This window comes from Dama dama, chromosome 12, assembly GCF_033118175.1.
Source record: "Dama dama isolate Ldn47 chromosome 12, ASM3311817v1, whole genome shotgun sequence".
Lineage (NCBI taxonomy): Eukaryota > Metazoa > Chordata > Mammalia > Artiodactyla > Cervidae > Dama > Dama dama.
Genome location: NC_083692.1, coordinates 29,114,821 through 29,133,108, shown reverse-complemented (window position 1 = coordinate 29,133,108; position 18,288 = coordinate 29,114,821). Strand labels below are relative to the sequence as shown.

At 41.7% G+C, this 18,288-nt stretch overlaps 1 protein-coding gene across 1 annotated transcript in view; it reads left to right on the top strand.

Moving 5' to 3' along the window:
* Positions 1-18,288, top strand: part of SYT16 (synaptotagmin 16) — a 119,953-nt gene that overhangs the window by 87,695 nt on the left and 13,970 nt on the right. Inside the window, 2 exon segments of the mRNA XM_061158361.1 lie at positions 6,985-7,425; positions 10,972-11,161. Of these exon segments, the coding sequence (XP_061014344.1) occupies positions 6,985-7,425; positions 10,972-11,161 (631 nt within the window).

The window sequence follows — 18,288 nt, the reverse complement described above, 5'->3', positions numbered from 1 at the left end:
AAACACCTAAACAGCCTTTAATGGAAATATATTTTTTATTCAGATGACCAAGTCCCAGCTCCTATGTGTGCCACTAAAAAAATTCATATGTAAGTGAAATCTATCAAAATGGAAAAATAAAAAAAGCATTGGTGGCAGATTGAACCCAGCAACAATCAGTCTTCTTTTTTTATGTAAAGGAGTTTTTAGTTCTTTAGGGAGGCTGGATTATTTCCTTCCTAGTTTCAATTAAATGGAGTATATACATATTTTTTATACCAAATCTTAAGTTATGAATTTTTGAATATGAGAATTATTTGGGAATGAAACAAAAAGCACAGTGCCCTGCAAATGAAATTATACAAGGTGTTATGATGAAGATCTTACAGTATGAACATATTTATTAGGTCCAAATTGAGCTGAAGTTCTAAGAGATGGCATTAGTCTGTCATGTCTCTCTGTCCATTGACTTTGCTTTTTGGGTAAATCTCTGATAAAACATACATTGCCTAATTTCTTTTCCAGCTGAAACTATTCCCAAATATGCCTAAACATCCAGAAGTATGACTGGAGGATTGCCCAGATTCATGTTCATTGAGTCACTGATACTATCTAACCATCTCATCTCATCCTCTGCTGCTTTCTTCTCCTTTTGCCTTCAACCTTTGCCAGCATCAGGGTCTTTTCCAATGAGTCGACTCTTGGCATCAGGACCAAAGTATTGGAGCTTCAGCATCAGTCCTTCCATTTAATATTCAGGGTTGATTTCCTTTAGGATTGACTGGTTTGATCTCCTTGTATGACTTTAAGATATATTAAATATTCTAATATTTAATATGTCTAATACCTACTTTGAAATTAATTTTGATGAAATAACTCATGTAGTTATATAAAACTTTGTGTGAATAGAGGAAGGAGAAGGTTAGATGGATTTTGTTAGCGTCAGTCTGCCTGAGAAATTAAACAGGATGAATCTCTTATTAGAACCTGGACTGTCATACACACCAAATGCTCATCAAGGAGGAGAAAAAAATCACAGAAAATTATGTTCAAAGCCTGACTGCTAAGGTACTGGAGCACATAGAGAAAGCATAAGGAGATGACACAGGGACATGTGTCCTGTGTGTAGAGTTATTGCTGAAGTCCAGGGATGGCAACTTAGATACGTGGTTTGTGGCTGGTTAAAAGAAAACCTTCATATAAAGACCCTCAAAGTGATCTATCTTATACATTTTGTTAAAAAAAAAAAAGTCTGCTTCCTACTGGTTTACTGCCAAGAATCAGATCAAATCCCACACACTAACATTCAACATTTAAAAATATGATTCTTTTTGGCTCTCTCACCACATAAACAGAACAGAACTGTTTACCTGCCTATTGACAGTCTGTCGCCTTGATAACGGTACCACTGGGCTTGGAATTACTTTCTCCAGGCAACCTCCCGTTTGCCTGCCTCATGGAGCTTCAATAGAAGACTGGGTGTTGAGGGCACTAAATGTTCTCAGACTCCAAAAATACCCAGACATCGCTGTGTGCTCCATTCAACCTCCTATCTATTTTGAGACAAAAACTGTAATTTGGTGCTCCTACAGTAGAACCTCAGATGCAGTGTGGAGGCAGTTCCTGTAAATGCCTGCTTTGCAGGCTTAGCTCGCCTTTTAAGAATTGATTTATTTGCCTCTTAGCTGTATTAAGAAGCCTCTCTTCCCCTGTGTATCTGGCATCAGGAACACACTGTGGGGCTGTTTACTTTGGGCCACACAGATGACATCAACAGTATCTTGTTAAAACAGAAATGCTTTCAGTTTGATAGAAACATCTTTAAATCTTCATGGGTTTTGCCAATTGTGGCGCAAGTTTCTCATCTTAAAGGAAAACCCAGGATATGAGAGCCAAAGGGATCATTTATTTTGCCTCAGAAGGAAACCGGTCATGCAGTGTGCCTACCTGTGAGGTTGATGGTTTTGCAAGCATTGCTCTTCTCTGCTGGAAAAGGCCATTGACTTTTTCCTGCAGACCCAAGGCTTGGCAGGGACGACGGTGGGAGGGTGGTTGGCGATTTTGAGCACTCAGGGAGGCGGCTGTCCCACTTTTCATCTCTGCTTTCCACTGATTAACTGATTGGCCTTGAGAAGTTAATTAAAATCTGCCAAATGGGGATAAAAATGAAGAGATTTTTACCTTGCAGGAAGGTCAGATGGATTAGCTGTATTAACAGTACCCACCTGAGGAGTGCCTTTAGTTGCCTGGTGATAGGTAGAGTGTGTTAAAATAATTAATTGCTATGAAAATATCAGCCTTCACAAATCTTGGTCTCAGATCAACCCAGGAAGGGACCACAAAGCTCAGTTTTCATGAGCCATCGCTTGGATTGTCCCCATCCAGAGCCTAGCTGTTGCCTGGAGCTATATCTGATTCAAGATTCTCAGGACAGTTATTTCAGACCCTTCCCCAGGACCTCAGCACAAAGCTGCAGATGGAGTGAACATTTATCTGAATGCAGAGCCTGGTAGATAAGTGGGGAGATGCTCATTAACTAGATATTTTTACCTTGGCATTGACATTGATGACAAAGCTAGGAACTGTTAGCTCATATCAAGAGCAGAGGCTTAAAAGAATGTGAAATTCAAAGTAGTGTGTGTTTCCACCTCCCATCTCCTATCTTTTTTCCTCTTCATCTCACACACTTACTATGCATGTAAGTAGTTAGGGTGATGACAGGTTTGTGGGGGAGGAAGGTAGACACCATGGTTTCACATGAGATTTGGGACTTTGAGCATTAATGCTGGCAAACCTTGGGTAGTTCTGGCTGGTCATATGATTTTGGGGGCAAAGAATGAGTTATTTAGGCATTCTAAGCCTTTGTTCCGCTCGCCCCCAAAATGAGGATATTGAAAACCTACCTTATTAGGTTAATGAAAAGTTAATATGAATATCTAAAAAGAGACTTTAGAACTCTGTGGGAGAAGGTGAGGGTGGGATGTTTTGAAAGAACAGCATGTATATTATCTATGGTGAAACAGATCACCAACCCAAGTGGGATGCATGAGACAAGTGCTCCGACCTGGTGCACTGGGAAGACCCAGAGGAATCGGGTGGAGAGGGAGGTGGGAGGGGGGATCGGGATGGGGAATATGTGTAAATCTATGGCTGATTCATATCAATGTATGACAAAACCCACTGAAATGTTGTGAAGTAATTAGCCTCCAACTAATTAAAAAAAAAAATGTTTCTTAGCTGGATTTTCCAAAAGTACAGCTTACTTTGTTAGGACATGCAGTCCCAGGAATCAAGAGTGAGGGGCAAGGGGAGTGATACAGGGAAGGGAGAACCAGTATGAGAGTGTATAATCCAGTTGTCTACCACTAAGTGTGACTTCTGACTTGATCTTGTGCAACTGTACTATAAGAAACTGTAGAAATTAGTCCTGGGACATCTGCCCAAGGGGAGAAAAATTTACTGCATGGGGCATGAACCTCACACATACTCTGGACTTTATATTCATGGGTGCCAAGAAGTATTCTGTAAATTTCCAAGCCTTGACATCAGTGGATAGGCCTTTGGTGAGAGTTGAGAGTTACCTTGTGTGGGAGGGAGAAAAGACTTTGTTGGTTTGTGCCAGACAGAAGCTCCTTAGAGCCCAGCCTGTAGGGGAAGAAGAAACAAGAGTTCACGAAGGTCTGAAGTGCATAAGAACTTGCTTTGCATCCATAAAGGCTTTAGTGTGCTACCTGGTGTAAGGAAGGGCTTTAGTGGGTGTTAACTGTTATTCCTTATGGTCCAGCAAGCAATGTAGAGATGATCAAGGGTAAGCTAAAATAGATGGGAGTTTTAACAGAAGACTGTGACTTGATTTTTCGGTTGGCATAACTCCTTGGAGACTCGCTTCTAATATTATATCTACACTAGTCAGTTGTATTCAAAAGTCTCTATAGCAACCACTTTTATCACTTGAAACTAAGTACCTCTGAATAGAAACACTCACACATGAATGCATGCTCAGAGGAAAAAATGTAAGAAGCCTAAATTTTCCCTTAAACAAGGAGGCCAAGTTTTCTTGGTAGACTAATGTGAATCTTAAAAGAGAGGGCAATTATTAGACATCTACTAGGTGTCAAGTCCTTTAATTTTCAGAGCAACCCTATAAAGTAGGTATCATCTCCCTTTTACTGTTGATTAAAACAGGAAGTGGGAAGGATTAAATAACTGCCCAGTGTCCTAGAGGTATTATGTGGTAGACTTGGGATTCTTAACAGTATCTCGTTCCAGAGACCCATGCACTTTCACCTGAATTCTGTGGGTAAGTTTTGTTGATGAACATGCATTTTTGAGGTGTATTATTATATTTAAAAAAATTTTTTTTGCTTTTTAAACTTCTTATTTTATACTGGAGTATAGCCAGTTAAAAATGTTGTAATAGTTTCAAGTGTACAGCAAAGTGACTCAGCCATACATACACAAAGAAACTGGAAAATTCTGAAAGAGATGGGAATACCAGACCACCTGACCTGCCTCGTGAGAAACCTGTATGCAGGTCAGGAAGCAACAGTTAGAACTGGACATGGAACAACAGACTGGTTCCAAATTGGGAAAGGAGTACGCCAAGGCTGTACATTGTCACCCTGCTTATTTAACTTATATGCAGACCACAACATGAGAAACGCTGGGCTCGAGGAAGCACAAGCTGGAATCAGGATTGCTGGGAGAAATATCAATAAGCTCAGATATGCAGATTACACTACCCTTATGGCAGAAAGTGAAGAAGAACTAAAAAGCCTCTTGATGAAAGTGAAAGAGGAGAGTGAAAAAGTTGACTTAAAGCTTAGCATTCAGAAAACTAAGATCATGGCATCTGGTCCCATCACTTCATGGCAAATAGATGGGGACACAGTGAAAACAGTGTCAGACTTTATTTTTCTGGGCTCCAAAATCACTGCAGATGGTGACTGCAGCCATGAAATTAAAAGATTCTTACTCTTTGGAAGGAAAGTGATGACCAACCTAGATAGCATATTAAAAAGCAAAGACATTACTTTGCCAACAAAGGTCTGTCTAGTCAAGGCTGTGGTTTTTCCAGTGGTCATGTATGGATGTGAGAGTTCGACTATAAAGAAAGCTGAGCACCGAAAAATAGATGCTTTTGAACTATGGTTTTGGAGAAGACTCTTGAGAGTCCCTTGGACTGCAAGGAGATCCAACCAGTCCATCCTAAAGGAGATCAGTCCTAGGTGTTCATTGGAAGGACTGATGCTGAAGCTGAAACTCCAATACTTTGGCCACCTTATGTGAAGAGTTGACTCATTGGAAAAGACCCTGATGCTGGGAGGGATTTGGGGGCAGGAGGAGAAGGGGGCGACAGAGGATGAGATGGCTGGATGGCATCACCAACTCGATGGACATGGGTTTGAGTAAATTCCGGGAGTTGGTGATGGACAGGGAGGCCTGGCGTGCTGCGATTCATGGGGTCGCAAAGAGTCGGACATGACTGAACGACTGAACTGAACTGAACTGACTCTCCCCCAAACCTCCCTCCCATTCAGGCTGCTGTTTAACATGAGCAGAGTTCCCTGTGCTATACAGCAGGACCCTGATTGTTACCCATTTTAAACAGCAGTGTGTACATATTGGTCTAAAAATAAAAGAGTTCTTTGTATTAGAACAGTTGATATTCTATTACATAAAGAAGAACTGATTCTTATTTACAGTGAGAATCAGACCAAAATTTAGTCATGAGTAAGAGGCATGCGTTCAGAGGGAAAAATCAAATTATGTTGACATTAGTAATAGTTTGTTCGAGGGTGGTTCATTATAGTAAATGTGATTCAGCTCAGTCTTCTCAGTGAGGTCATTGGATCTGACTGGATGAGGTGAACTGCTGTCTGAAAGTGATATTTTATAACAAGGGGCCATGATTGGAAATAAACATCAGTTCAGTGATGAGAATAGATATCTACGGAGGCTTGTCTGAGCCGAGCATTCTTCCATAGCTTCCCAAGTGATACTAGTGGCAAAGACCTGCCTTCCAGTATAGGAGACATAAGAGGCATGGGTTCAATTCCTGGGTTAGAAAGATCCCCTGGAGTAGGACATGGCAACCCACTCCATTATTGCCTGAAAAATCCCATGGACAGAAGAGCCTGGCAGGCTACAGTCCATAGGGTCATACAGAGTCAAACATGACTGAAGCGATTTGGCACATTAAAACCTCACAATGACACTCTATCAAGCAGTCACCTTAATGCTCATTTTTCAGCTGAAGTACAGAGAGCATGACCCTTTTGGCCAGGGCCAAAAAGCTAGTCAATGTTGAATTTTAATTTCAACCGAGGTGTTCTGTCCATAAGCCCAGCGTTGTATTTGCTAAATGGCTGCAGGGGATGCCCTCCTAAACCCTTCCTACTCCAAGAATGACTGGAGGCTAGCTGAGACTTCCTTGCGGCCTGAGAAATGCAGAATCCCAGACCTGACTCCTGGTCCTACTGAATCAGAATTCCCAGACTATTCAAGTCCACTAGAATGTTTGAGAAGCTCTGTCCTAAACCTTTTCCACCATGTAGATAGACAATCTATTAAAGGCTCACCTGTCCATGACCTCCACTAGGATCCTTCTCTGCATGGGCTCCTGGCCCAGAGAGCACAGGCCCAGGCAGAGTCATTTCTCCTGGGAACTTAAGGAAAAATTAGCTTTTGGCAGTTGCATAATTAACTAATTTTAGACTTAGTATTTCAATTGGTTTCGATGATAGCACTTTGCAAATTGTAAAAGCTTTGTTCATTCATTCCAAAAGCATGCATATGCTTTGAAGGCTCACCATATGTCTGGTGCTGTACCCTCAAGGAACTCACAGTCCGATGGAGAGACCAGGAAACAGACCTTTCTAATGTATGAGGTTATAAGCTATCAGTCCAAAAGTGTGAGGTTCTGAAGAAGCACAGAGGGGCACCATCTTTCCAAGATGCATTAGGCATTGTTCCATTCCTAACCTTTTCCTCTGTCTACAACAGGAACAGGATGGGACCAATTTTCAGGTGCCACCTGGGGTCCCGGAACCCATCTCAAAATGTGGTGACCTGGATGTCATCTTTGAATATAGAGCTGCCAGCCAGAAGCTCACAGTGACTATTGTCAGAGCCCAGGGCCTCCCGGATAAGGACCGAAGTGGAGTCAACTCCTGGCAAGTGCACGTTGTGCTGCTGCCCAGTAAGAAACAGAGGGGCAGGACAAGCATACAGAGAGGGCCCAACCCCATCTTCAAGGAGAAAGTCACCTTCGCCAAGGTAGAGCCCAGAGATGTGACTGCCAGTGTGGTCCGCTTCCGCCTGTACGCTGCCCGCAAGATGACCCGGGAGAGAATGATGGGCGAGAGGCTCTTCTATCTCAGCCACCTGCACCAAGATGGGGAAATGAAAGTGACTCTTGTTCTGGAGCCAAGAAGTAATATCAGTGTGAGTATGTTAAATGGTGCTGCTAATGATGTGCTATGTTGGAGGATCTGGAATTGTCAGCCCTTGATGTAGTATATTCAGCCTGTGAATTAAGACACCTTAATTTAATTTCTATTTTGCCCTTCTCATCCTTGTGAGCCATGCTTTGCACTTCATGGTACAATGGGGTTTTTATTTTTGTGTGCGTGTGTGCCCATAGCCCCTATAACCTGATGGATGTATCCCTATCCATTTTTGGACATGACGACGGCAGAGTAAAGGAGGACACAGGGAAACTGCGAGAGATTTCTTGACCTTCTCATTAGCTGATAAGTGGTTCTACCACTCATCCCCCTGCCCTGACCCCAGTATACATCGTGATGCATCTCAGAGATGGGGCTTTCAAAGTGAGGTCCTTAACAAGTGTGCCTGAGTAGGTTATAGAGTAGCCCTGAACTCCAGCCACTTCTAAGACCTTCCATTTATTATGACTGGGCTTCTTCCACATGCCCATCTTCTTTGTCCCTGGGTTTCAAGATGAGACAGCAAAGCTTTTATATCTACAAACAAGTAACTCTGTCTTCCTGTGGGTGATATATATATCATCCAGTGTGAGGGTCTCCTTCTAAAAATCACATAAAAGATCAGGTAGTTATCTTGGGCTGTTGGGCCAATCAGTCATTCATTCCAAAATGTTTATGAGTGCCTATTATATGTCAGGTGCCATATTGGCAGAGGAGGAACAAAACAGGGGCTGCCCTTGCAAGGTGAATGAAACAGGAGATGCCTTACAATGTGGTGGAGGACGGTGACAATAGATAGCCGGGGTAGATAGTGACAGAGGCTGTGTTTTATTTTGAAGGGTCAGAAAAATTATCTTTGAGGTGGTGGTATGACACAGAAAACTCAAGGACCCTTAGGAGCCAGCCTGGGTGCCGTGTGACGGACAGGGTCTCCAGACAGAGGGGCTGGTATACGTAGACACCAGCAGGTGGGAAGGGGCTTGACATGTCTGAGGAAGAAGAAAGGAGCCAGAGAGTCCAGACTGTGCTGATGGGAGATCCAGCCACTTACATTTTTAATAGATGTCTCAAAATTCAGATTCCAAATCCTGATTTTTGCCTCACAAAATCTATTTTGAGCTTCTCTGGTTGCTCAGCGGCCTGTCAATGCAGGAGATGTGGGTTTGAACTCACAAGATTTCAATAGACCTGCCTTCCAGTATAGGAGACATAAGAGGCATGGGTTCAATTCCTGGGTTAGAAAGATCCCCTGGAGGAGGAAATGGCAAACCACCCCAGTATTCTTGCTTGGGAAATTCCAGGGACAGAGGAGCCTGGTGGGCTGCAGTCCATGGGGTAGCAAGAGTCAGACAAGACTTAGCAACTAAACAGCAACAAATCTATTTTACCTGCAGTCTTCCCATCTTGGCTAAAGACAATCTCATGCTTTGAATTCAGGTCCAAAATCTTAGAAGTCATTTGTGACTTCTCTCCATCTGAAATCCTACTGGCTTTTTATTAAAAATCCAACCAGAGCCTGACTCTCTGCTGGATTATTGAAATGGCCTCCTAGTCATCTCCCAACTTCCACCTTTGTCCCCTATAAACTATTTCCAGCTTGGGGACCAGAAGGAGCCTTTAAGACATAAACTAGATCACATCTTTATTGTTGTGGTTCAGTCACTAAGTCACGCCTGACTCTCTGAGACCTCATGAACTGCAGCACATCAGGCTTCCCTCCCTTGTCTCTGTTCAAATCCCTCTTTTTCCCCTAAGCTCAGAGTAGGGTGTGTCTTAAATCCTGGGGAACAGAAGTCATGGGAGTTCAGAGGAGTCCTGCATCATAAAGCATGGAGACAGGGATGCTCCCACCCCTGTAACTCTCTGCCAGACGCTGTGCTTTGTGATGGGGGCACAGAGCTGAGTAGGGGAAATGAGCTGTGTGAAAGAACCTTGAAGTAAAAATCCTCCCATTTACCTGTTATTTGTTGAGTGTGGTTATCAGCTAGGTGCTGGACAATGCACCGTGGCAGACTGAGGGGTTTATAATATAAGGCTGGGGATTAAAGGGGAGAGGCAAGCGGTGCAGTGACAGGTGTCACAGTGGACACTTCTGCACAAGCCCAGGGGACGGGGTGGCCCTCACCCCAAACTAAGCAAGTATTTCCATGCTGGATTATCATCATCCAGACAAAAGGGCATCTCTTAAAACCACCTTGCCCTGTAGTTTATAAATTGTGTGTGCTAGATTGCTTCAGTAGTGTCCGACTCTGCAACCCTTTGGACCATAGCCCAACAGGCTCCTCTGTCGTGGCAAGAATACTGGAGTGGGTTGTTATTTCCTTCTCCAAGTTTATAAATTATGTCCCATGAAAACCTCTGTGGGCTCTATAGGGATGCCTGTGGCTTTGTAAACAGGGTAGTTTCCTAAGATGTTAAGAAATATTTGATTTCTTTCAATGCATTTATTTATCGAGGTTCCTGATGAGAAATTTTAGGAAATGATTTCAGATGTTGAGAAGAAAGATTTGAGAAGAGTCCGATGCACATGTTTCTTTTTCTGAAATTTATTTTTAATTGGAGGATAATTGCTTTACAATGTTGTGTTCATTTCTACCATACATCAACAGGCATATACATATGCTCCCTCCCTCTTGAACCTCCCTCCCATCATCCACCCTATCACACCCCTCCAGCTTGTCACAGAGTCTGATGCACATGTTTCTGATGGAGGAGGTGATGGCTCCAGGAGGCTGGCTAGCCTGCCCTCAGAGCCCATTCCCACTCCTGCTTCTTGAGTGAGAGTCAGTGTCCTGACCTCCTTTGCTCTCCTTCTCCCGACATGTCTGGTGCACAGAGGCAGATGCTTTGGAGAAGCAATATGTGAATATATGACAGAAAGTGTGGGCTCCGCTGTTGCCTAAGGTTTCTAAGACACACAGTCCTTGTGTCAACTTCCTTACTAAACAGTTGTGAAAGTGCTCACATTCAATAGAATTCATTTCCTTAGGAAGAAAAAAAAAATGTAGCATCTGCTGTATTCGTGACAACCTTAAAAAGCAGAACTGGGAGCCAAATGTTCTTTGGGGTGGTAGGCAGCCAGTGGTCATTTCTTTTCTGGTGAAGGCAAGATGCCTCCTATATTGTTGCATTCCTCAAGAAGCTGCAGGAAACAGAAGCTGAACTCATGCCTGGGGTGGACGTGAAACATTTGAGCACAAATTGCACAGGAGGGAATTTGGGTCTATATTAAATGTCTTCTTAGCTCTCCATGTATCTTTCTGGGTTTGATTTACACTAGTAATAACATCTTTGTCCATTTTGTCTTTAGAGAGGAAAGGGTGAATGGAGACAGCGCTTGAAACAAATATGTCAGCTAATAATGCAGGGGATCCCATCCAGGACTGCGCTCCCCAGGCCCTATTATCATTCACACCGAGTGCGCCCTTAGTAATCTTTGGCAGCAGTGGAGATTGGGGCCACAATTTCGCCAAACATATCGGCTTTCTTTTGGGGAGAAAGCGCAGCCGGGGCCAATGGATCCTTTGTTGTTCTTCCCCTCCAGAGTGGAGAGTCTCCGCTCAGCCCATCTGCAGTGTCTCACAGTGATAGCGCTTCATCCACGCAGTCGCTGTCGCATGGAGGGGCGCCAGAACTGTTGGTGGGGCTGTCATACAATGCCACAACAGGGCGATTATCCGTGGAGATGATCAAAGGCAGCCATTTCCGAAACCTCGCTGTGAACAGAGCACCTGGTAAGTTCATGCCTATACCCCCAGCTCTGGTCCTCCCAGAGGCAGGCAAAAGGCTGTGTCTGCTTTCATCTCAATTCTGTAACTTGTAAAATAAAAATGATCTTGGTGTGATTTAGACAATTTTTACCAAATGATGCCTCTGGATTTTTCAAATACTTTTCTATTTAATTAAATTGAAGGCTTCTCTGATACCTGGATGAATCTTGATATAAAACAGGCTGACCTCTGTGAGTGTATTGAAGGGAAAAGAATGATGTCTTTTCAGCAGCATAACATGTATAAACAATTAAAAGCTGCTAATAGGTCCCAGGCCCTCAAATTCTTTAAAGAGGCAGACTTCAATCTTTGGAGCCAGGCAGACTTGGGATCTAACTCCAGCTCTGCTCATTTACCTGGTAGCTTTGCTCTGATCCTATACATTTTACCTCTCTTTCTGAACCTCAGAAAACTCATCTGGAACAAAGGAATAGTAAGAGCACCTTCCTCATGTGTTGTTTTGGGCTTAAATAAAATGATTTATGTAGAACATTTAGCATAGTGCCTGACACATAGTGAGCATGCAAGAAATGTGAGTGGTTATGTTGTTGATGGCAGAGGAGGTGGAGTAAGAAGACATGGGCAATCCAGGCCTGACTCACCAGGGATTACCCCTGGAAAGAGCAGCTCAAAACATACCCCCATAGTGGCTGTCCAGGGCTCAGGAAGCCAGAATAAAAGTGTTGCTGCTGCCAACTGCCTGAACTGCCTCTCCATACCCAAGAAACTAGAGATTGAACCTTGGAATAATGCTGCTAAAAAATCAGCTCACATTTAATGATCTTGCTCATTAGCAGAAACAGCTTAAGAAAGGGTGGTTTCTGTCTCACTTCTGTCTGCTGGATCTCATGTAACATCTAATTAGAGGAATCTAATTTATATCTAGAATTCTAGCTGCAAGAGAGTCTGGGAAATGCTGTTGAAATTCCAGCCTTTTGAGTCCAAGAAGGTAAAATTGACGGGGCTAGGGTAGAGTGTGAGTGAGTCTGTTCTCCACAGACTGCCAAATATTTTCTGAAATAAGTACCGGGTCAGTTACAACATGATAGGCTGCATGAGCCAATGGACTCTGGCCTCACCTGTCCACACCAGGTAAAGAGCCAGCCAAGATGGTGGAAAAAGGTCAGCTCCTACAACCAAATCTGGACTCTCACTCCTTTTTGTCTCTAACTGTGCCACCACCCACAATGTCTCTGTTCAGTAGTATCTTGTTAGTCAGTCTGTATTAAAGCCATTAGAGCAAGTTAGTAAGGAAAACACAACAGTCTGGATAACAGAAGAGACCAGGGGCATAAACCATATTCTATATCAAGGTTCAGAACCATTTAAGAGCTATTTAAAATCCATAGTACATATTAATTATTAATTGCATGGATAGATGCTCCTTTCTAGATATAGCTTTTAAAAAATAGCTCCAGATATACTAAAGATCTGGATTTACTGCTTTTACCGTAGAACTTTTGCTGGTCTCTTTTCCTGTCTTCTAAGATTTGGTGAGATCTGAACAATTTAGGGGGAAGAAGATGGTGCAGCTGCAGATAATGATGAGGGAGATGGACCACACAATCATGGCCTATTCCAATGCATGTTGGGAGGCTTTAATTTGCATGCTTAGAGGTTCCAGGCAATATAGGGGAGAAGGACAGTATGGTGGCTAAGAAAGCATCAACTGGAGGATGCCAAACTAAGGTTTTTGCCACTTGCTAGCTGTGAGTTACTGAATTTTTTTGACTCTGTTTTCTTATTTGTAAAATGCGATCATAATAATATATACTTTTCAGGTAGGGATATTACATGTAAAACTGTGCTTTGAGAATGGTGCTAAGGTATCTTTCCACATTTCTTTATAAAAGAGAATATGCCAAAAAGAAAACTATTATAACAAATACTTAAAACTGAGTAGGAAAACAAGGCAAGTCCTCATTTTGAAATTGATTTCCTTCTAGAAGTTTAAGTCAGATTGGCATTTATTACATGGTTTTAGATAGAATAGTGATGCAGTGTAACTGAAAATGTAACTGACATGCTGTATCTTTGCAACCAAAGTAATAGAAGACAATATTGCTGTGATGCTATTAATTAAAACAGAAACCCAATAGTGAAGACAAAAGTTTTTTGTTTACATGGAATGCTAGTACTTAAGGAAAAACCAGTTTAATTAGGATGGACTGAGAAAGTAGAAGGTTCTTTTGTGGAGACTCTAAAAGGGATCTCTTGGTACTTTCAAGGGCTTGAGATGTTGACGATGTTGGCCTTTCATTATGTCTCACTTCTTTATGCCACTAGCAGGACTTTGGCAGTCATCAGACAAGCTTAGGGTACAGTTCGAGTTCCCATATGGAAGAGAATAAGAGAGAGAAAGGATGAGGGAACAAGAGTTTTATGAGGTAACTGAGCAGCATTGGAAGAAAGAGAGGGAGAAGAGGAAACAATGCAAGCTGGGAAATGAATGGACCTGAAGTGGGGAATGGGGACACTGCCAATTGCACTCATCTCCATGGAGAAAGTGGAGAGAGGGCAGGGGGGACAGGACCCTGCGTCAGAGTCCACCCTGAGGGAGCTGCCTACGGGAGGGAGGCGTGGGTAGAAACTTGTGTGTGAAGGTCACAAATCCTGTCCTTGAGACCCTCAGCTCAGTGGCAGTGACCTCCTCTGTAGAAAGGGGTCATCAATCCTGCCTTGCAGGGTGGCATTGATAATGTAAAGAATGGTTCTTAAGGTAGTCCAAAGAAAAAGAAGTTGAGCCTGATGACTAGGAACTTCTATAGAATGCTGAAGGTGCAAAATCTTGATGGAAAGAGACAAAGGCTAGAATTTAGAAGTGAGGATCTTTTGCATCAAAGTATTTTGTCAGCCAAAAGATAACTTTGAATTTGCCAACTTGAACCAGCTAGATGACTGTTCTGATATTTTAAACTTTTCTTTCTAAGCAAGATAGAGGAGAGGTGGACTAATAATAGTTGCAGTTACCCTTCTCTTTTCAGGCCTTAGAAGAAATAAGCCACCAGATGTATGCTCCTCTCCCCAAATCCCTGGGGGAGAAGGCCCAGTGAGAGGCAGGTTTAGCTCTAGTGGGCAGGAGCCAGTGGGAGCATCCTTAAAGATGAGTGTCTACCACACCTCCCCACCCCAGAATGGTTAAAACTAAAAAGACTGAGTCCCTAAAATGTTGGTGAGGATGTGGCGAATACTTTCTTGGTAGAAGTTTAAAATGGAATAACAGCTTTGGGAGAAGGCCTGGTGGTGTCTCATATAGATGAACATGCACTGAAAATCCAGCAGTTCTATTCTTGGGCATTTGTCCATAAGTTAAAAAAAGAGACTTTCATTAGAAGGTTGATAGCAGCTTCATTACAGTGTACAAAAATGGCGAAGAGCCCTTATGTCCTCATAGTTGATTAAATAGATTAAGATATATTTTGTATAGTAGAATACTATTCAGCAATAAAAAGGAATGAAATTAACTGAGGCATTCAACAACATGGAGGAATCTCAAGAACATACCAAGTACCTACTGCATGATTCCATTTATATGAATTTCTAAAACAGGCAAAATTTGTTTAAACATATAGTGGAAAAAAAGAGCAAGGAGTGGTTGCTTCAGGATTCGTATTGGCATCAAGATGACCGGGCATAGACATGAGGGAGTATTCTGGGGTGATGGACATATTCTGTATTTTGATAGGGATGTGAGTTAAATGGATGTTTGCATTTGTTAAAACTTACTGAGTGGTGCTAGGCTTCGTGCACTTCACTGCATGTAAATTTTACCTTATAGTATGAAAGAACCATAAATTATTGAACTCTAGTTAATGAAACATATGCTGAAATGTTTAGGGATAAAGAACAATGATGGCTACAGGTATGACAGATTGATGGATAGATAGATGTATAGATATATGAGGAAGCAAAGTCTGTTATCTCAGGCTACTATAGCAAAAATACCATAGGTTGGGTGCTTAGGCCAGGTGTACCCAAACTCTGGGATCTAATGCCTGATGATCTGAGGTGGAGCTGATGTAACATTACTAGAAATAAGGTGCACAATAAATATAATGTGCTTGAATCATCCTGAAACCATCCCCCCACCAATGCATGGAAGAATTGTCCTTCACAAAACTGGTCCCTGGTGCCAAAATAGTTGGGGACTGCTGGCATAGACAACAGAATTTTTTTTCTTGCAGTTCTGGAGGCTGGGAAATCCAAGATCAATTTGGATTTGATCAGCTAGTTTGGTTCCTGGTAAAAACCATCTTTTTGGTTTTCAGGCAGATATCTTGCTGTATCTTCACATGATGGAGAGAGAGTACCTCTATCTCATGGCTCTTCTTCTAAGGGCACTGATCCCATTCATGAGGGCTCCACCCTCATGACCTGATTACCTCCCAAAGATCCCACATTCAAATACTGTCACACTGGGGATGAAGGCTTCGACATACGAATTTTGGTAGGACACATCAGGCCATAGCATAGGTGGAACAAAATATGACAATTGAAGAATCTAGGTGATGAATATATGGGTATCCACTGTATAATTATTTCAAATTTTCAGCATACTTGAAAATTTGTTATAAAATAATAGGCATAAAAAACTGGTCTGGTCTGGAATAGTTCAGTTGGGCTAGGTAGATAAAAATAAAACATGAATGAAGCCATTGATAGGGAATACTGTGATGGGCATTACATTGTTTTTTAAATTATGTTGACATCTCAAGGTCCACCCTTGACTCAACTTTGGACAGAACAGACAGGGTATCAATCAAATAACCTGAGGGCATCTTCTATAGCATCCTTCATGAACCACATCCATCCCAAGACAAAGTATTTGATTGGGCATTTCTTTCTTTCTAACTTTAACCTTTTCTCTATTCATCAGATAGATAAATAGATTTTTATATCTACATCCCTCTTCCTGCCATCTTCCCTCCCTCCCTCCCTTCTTTTCTCTTTCCCTTTTTTCCTTCCTCTCTCCCTTCTTTCTTTCCTTCCTTCCATTTTGGTGAAAATGCCCATATTATAAAAATTTAAATATGTTTACACATATTTTTCAAATCATAGGTGGACCAGGGAAGGTAAAATAGGCTATTTGAAAATTACTGGAACTATTCCATAGAACCTATTCAGAAACGATCCATAAACAAGTTAACAAAATGAACTAATCTTAGCTCAAGGCAGGTAACAATGTGTCAAGAACCATTCTGGGCACTTTCAAGGTAAAATCTCACTTAGTACAAGAGATCATTATTGTTGTCATATTTGCTATTAAGACAGTACAGGCTAGTCTACAAACATGATGACAAGGAATAGTCTCCACATCTGTACATGGCAGATGATCTAGGTGAAAAACCCTCTTTCAGTATCTGCTAGACATCAGAAATCCTTATACAGAAGATTTTGAAGAAGTCACCATTGAGAATTGGAAGCATTTGATTATCTTTTGAATTTGGCTTTATGGGAAAACAATTCACTAACAGTTTAGCAACTCTGTTCTGTTCTTTTCTTGGGCTTACCACCCAGTTACTGCATGGCCTGGACAATTGTTTTAACCTCTCAGAGTTTCATTTACTTCCCTATTAAGTGGGATTAACAAGTTAATGCTACCTATACAAGTCTATATTGTAAAAAGTTAGCTATTCTTTTGGCAGGTTCTGTTTCTCCATCCTTCTCCAGTGCATTACTGCATTGTGTATATACACACTTATAATGGTCCCTGTCAAAAATTATCATTAAGATGTCCCCTCTAGTTAAAAACAATGCATTCCCTGGCCTCTCAGTGTGTGCGTGATTAGCCACATGTGATAATTACATCCCAAGTGATAATACTTACAGCAGCAGCATATTAACCCTGTTAGGCATTCACAATAGCAGAGACTAGAGGAAGGAAAAACAAAAAAAGCAAATCAAGCAGGCTCGTGTTTAGTGTGAAGAACAGATGGGAAGCAGGGGGTAACCTCTATGGATGAAACACAGGGAAAAAAGGACTACACAGAAATGAATGAATATAGGATATACCACCTTCTTTTAAAATCTTGGTCCAATTTTCAGTTAAGTATTGTAAACACTTATTAATAGCCATTACGTGTTCAGAATTAGGGCCAATACATATGAAGATTTATGTGCAGCAGTAACTTTTTGACTGCATATGTAATGTTCCTTTACTTATATCACCTCATTTAATTCTCACAACAATGTCAAAGTTAGAAAATCTGAAAAGCAACAGAAGAGAAAATACAGTTACCATAGTATGAGTTATATCTCAATAAAACCAATTAAAAAAAAAACCACTCAGCTTTCTTCAGAAGAATGACAGACTGTGGACAACCTTGTTAACGGCAACAATAGAAGCCTGAAGACAAGGGGAGAATATCATCACAGGCTTGAGAAAGAAAACCACTCTCAACTTATTATTCTTTTCAAGTGACAGAAGAATAAAGATCTTTTTTTCTTTTACAAAGCTTGAAAGGGTTTATCACTGGAAGAACTACTAACTGGTATGATTTCAGGGAGAAAGAAATTGAACCTGAAAGGAGTAAAGTGCAAGAAAGGAAATGAACAACAGGCATAAAAAGATCAATGTGTAGGTAAATGTGAGCATGTGTAGACTGCGTAAAGCAGAAACAGCAAAAGTGGGACTACAGCAATAATGTGGAACTGAAATTCCTGGCAGGAATACTATGAAAGATGTGAAGGGGAGACAGAGTCAAAGAATTCTACTTATGCTACTTAGAAAGAGGGTGAAAGTGAAAGTTGCTCAGCCATGTCCGACTCTTTGCGGCCCTGTGGACCACACAGTCCATGGAATTCTCCAGGCCAGAATACTGGAGTGGGTAGTCATTCTCTTCTCCAGGAGATCTTCCCAGCCCATGGATCAAACTCAGGTCTCCCGCATTGCAGGCAGATTCTTTACCAACTGAGCCACAGAAAGAAGGTAGAGGTATTGATTCATTTTGGACAGTAAATAAAGGGTATATGTTAAAATTTTAATACAACTTTTAACCCAGTAGAGAGACCAAATTAGAATAAAGAAAATTCAGATAATCCAATAGAAAGCAGAAAGATATATTTAAAAGCCTAGAAAATGCAGAATAGAT